At 53.8% G+C, this 3,676-nt stretch overlaps 1 protein-coding gene across 5 annotated transcripts in view; it reads left to right on the forward strand.

Moving 5' to 3' along the window:
- Window positions 1–1,216: 1,216 nt before the first annotated feature.
- Window positions 1,217–3,676, forward strand: part of SERTAD2 (SERTA domain containing 2) — a 128,793-nt gene continuing 126,333 nt past the window's right edge. For 2 of the 5 annotated variants that reach the window (XM_078349181.1, XM_078349184.1), the window contains exons 1-2: window positions 2,364–2,408; window positions 2,994–3,065. Coding sequence is in view for 1 of the 5 variants with exons in the window: in XM_054244890.2 (XP_054100865.1) it covers window positions 1,491–2,408; window positions 2,994–3,065 (990 nt within the window). In the remaining 4 variants the exon portion in view is untranslated. Of the gene's footprint in view, window positions 2,409–2,430; window positions 3,066–3,676 lie in introns of those variants that run through there. The other 3 variants (XM_054244890.2, XM_078349186.1, XM_078349183.1) reach the window with 3 other exon arrangements.

Genomic DNA, 3,676 nt, shown 5'->3' on the forward strand with positions numbered 1-3,676 from the left:
CCTGAGTAGCTGGTAATACAGGTTCGTGCCACCACGCCCAGCTAATTTTTTTTTTTGAGACGGAGTCTTGTTCTGTCACCAGGCTGGAGTGCAGTGGCACCATCTAAGCCCACTGCTGCCTCTGCCTTCCGGGTTCAAGTGATTCTTCTGCCTCAGCCTCCCAAGTAGCTGGGACTACAGGCCCACCATGCCCAGCTAATTTTTGTATTTTTAGTGGAGACAAGGTTTCACCAAGTGGACAAGGTTGGTCTCGAACTCTTGACCTCAGATGATCCACCCACCTTGGCCTCTCAAAGTGCTGGGATTACAGGCGTGAGCCACTATGCCTGGCAGTTCTTAAATGCAGTTCAATAACCCACTTTGGAAAAGAAGTGAATTTTTCCCACACAAGGGATATAATTTGTTTCTCTTATCACAAGGTGATCTGGCTAAGGGAACACTGTCCACTTTCTGCAAATCATGTCTTGGGGTGAGGACACCCACCTCCCTGCACTGTGGATTTCCAAAGGAGTTTCAGCATACTGAGAGGCAACACATACACAAGCTGTGTACTGCATGCAGTTTTTTACAGCTCATTTTCTAAGTGGACTCAGGACTACTGAAAGAAATCATGGAGTAGGGCTAAAATCAGAAAGGAAAGAGATGAGAAGGCTGTATGTCTTAACAGGCACAGGGGAAGGATCTGTAACCTAAAATGACAATAATCAAGGAAGACCCCAGTATGACCAAAGTAAACCTTTGTGTTCACTTAGTATCTCTCTTCTGAATTCCAGACTACTGAGGGTTCAATTTCATATATATATTTGAAATGTATATCAAATATACATATAGATTTCAAATATACACCCACACATATGTAAAGATCTCGCTCACTTCAAGACTCCAAACCTAAATTAATCTTAGGTTTCTCCAGATGACTCCTTGGAGGAAAGTGGATGTCTGGTATTCTAAGTTAATTTGAATAAAGATACAACGTCTACTTTGCCTTTCCTTAGTTTCTTCACAGTAAACAATTGTCTTTAAGTCTCAAGTAACGTGCAGAAATGCACCTGTGGGGAAGAAGGTGGGTTCTTGCCAGTGTATTTGCTTTAGCGAACATCTCCATTCAGGTTTACTGGTGGTTACAGTTACAGTACTTTCAAGTACAAGGGTGTGGAAAGAGTTAAATTCTGTAAAATGACTGCTGGACAATAGCCAAGAAACTGAGAAAAGCCACAGATCCTGGGAATCAGCAGGGAGGAGAAGATCTAGTAGTGGGTGCTCCGGAGCACCGTCGTCAGGGTTCAAGGTGAGCAAGTGGGAGCAAGAGCGAGCGTTGAGGGAGGGAGGGAGGGCTGGAGGAAGCTACGGTATCTACAGCATTTACAGCTACGCTCATACCAGGTTAAGAAGAAACTCAGTAAAGAAACGGGACGTATTTTGGAGCTGTTTCGACCTGCCCACACCCTACCCTGACTTTCCCAGAAAACAGGCGAGCAAGCAAGGGGCAAATGCGACGGCCAAGCCTCCCGCCTACGGCTTCCAGCCTCCTCAGATCCCGGCGCACAGCCCCGCCGGACTTCCCCCGGAGCCGCCTCCAAGAGCGGGCACTGCGTGATCTGATTCACTCCAAATCCGGCTGTCCCCCAGGGGTGGAGTTTGACCGCTGGGGCTCCCCGGCAGCGCTAGGCAGAGGCGTTGCAGCAGCAGCAGCCGCCTGCACGCTGAGTAAGGAGCCAGCCTCCGCCGCCGCCTCCTCCTGCCGGCTCGGAGTAGGCAGCACAGCCAGGGCCTATCGCTGCCATGCAGCCAGCAGTGGGCCGCCGCTCCCCCCGCGCGGCCCCGGCCCTCACACTGTTATTTGCGTGACTGACCCGAGCCGCGCGGGAGGGGAAGGCGGGCCCGGCGAGGCGCTGGCGGGGAGGGGGAGGCCGGGCCCGCCCGCTCCTTCTACTCTGGCCGGCTGCGGAAGCTCTCTCTTCCCCATTGGCCATACGCTCGCGTCCATCACTCCCGCGAGACGCTTCGATTGGCAGAAGGCGCACTTCTGGCGAAGACGGCCGAGTGACTCCGCGGCTCTCCGGCGCCTCCTCCTTCCCTCCACCCCCCACTTTAACGTCCACCCACCTCTCCCCACCCCCTACTCCGCTGCCCCCGCCCCGCTCGCGGCAGTGTCCTTAGAAGACTCATTGGGCCAGGGGCGCAGCCAGCCGCTTAACGAGCCGCGCCGCCATAGGTCGAGGTCCACGCCCGTCGGAACGGCGGGCCTCACCATTGGGTCGCTCCGCTCCGCTCCTGCCCCTTCAGTGCCGCACCCTCCCGTCGCCGCCTCCCTGCCCGGCTCTCTCTCTGCCCTCTTACCCCGCCCGTCCCCGCCGCATCTCCCCAGTCCAGCTGGGCGGGGACTGCTGTACGACTCTGTAAAGTCTGTGAGTCACTGCACAACCCATCAATCCAATTAAATGTCTTGAGCGAGCCAAGCAGGCGTTGCTGCCGCCCGCCGCTGCTCGCCCCGCAGCGGCCGCCCCTGCTCCGGCTTGCAGCGCCCCTCTGATCCATGGCTGTCTGTCCGTACTTGTTACGGTGTAACATCCTCCTCCTTCTCCACCTCCTCCTCCTCCTCGGGAGCCGCTGCAACTTCCCCTCAGCCAGCCTCCTCTTCTGCTTGGGGACTGCAAAGGCATGGGATAGACCCAGAGCCACTTCCCTCTGTCTCCCCTCCAGCCCTCGCTCAATTATCCTCCCTTTAAATTAAAGTCTGACCCTCGCTCCTCGACGTTTTAGAGATTTATTGGTCGGTCTATTATTTCCCCTGATATTATTCTCTCTCCCTGGGGCAGGGCTCGTAGGGGCCCGTGGGTTTATTTTAGGGAAGGGACGCTCCATCACCTCACTCCTCCGTTTCTCCTCCTCCCTTTTCGGCTGTGACTTGATTTCCCCGCTCCTCTGCGCTCCCACCCCTTGAACTCACAGTCCTGCACTCAAGTGACTCACAGACACCCCCCCGCCCACAGCCCAGACGTCCCCTCCCTCGCTGCCATCCCGACCCGTCTCGGAGCTGGACCGGGTGCCGACTTCGCGGAAGGGTGAGTGCTGTGCTGGATTGGGTGGGGAGGATCTGGAAAAATGTGGTGACCGGTCCACTGCTGGGGAGGGCAGGGATCAGGCTGTGGGCTGGAGGTTCCCAGTCCGGCGTGGATTTAAGGTGGCGACTCCCTCCTCTTCTCCCTCCCTCGATCCCGCTTCCCCCGCCCCTCAACTCCTTATTCACCAGCCTCGCTGTATTTCTAGTTATTGCCAGACTTCCACCATCGGGGCATTATAAAGCTTATAAAACATTTGGTAATGGCATGCTTTCTGTCTTTAGGATGATAGACTCTATCACCTGCAAAAAGCGTAAAAGGGGCGATGGGTGTATTTTCTTCTAATTTAAAGTTAAACTTTTATTCAATAAAGGCAAAACAAAAGGTATTTTTAATTCGAATGCGTGGCAATAGAGCAGCGATAGAGAGGGAAAGACAGATATTGTCTAATGGCATTGCTTAGTGTTTTCATTTGAAAATAGTTTTATGGGTTCCCTATTGAAAAAATATCAAGTCTGTATCAAAGGTTATGAAGTCTTTGAACCTGTTGGAGGAAAGCGAGGTTAGATGGAAATCCAGCTTGACACTTCACCTTCAGCTCTTCTCTGTTCCAG

Source organism: Callithrix jacchus, chromosome 14 (assembly GCF_049354715.1).
Source record: "Callithrix jacchus isolate 240 chromosome 14, calJac240_pri, whole genome shotgun sequence".
In the NCBI taxonomy this organism is placed as follows: Eukaryota; Metazoa; Chordata; class Mammalia; order Primates; family Cebidae; genus Callithrix; species Callithrix jacchus.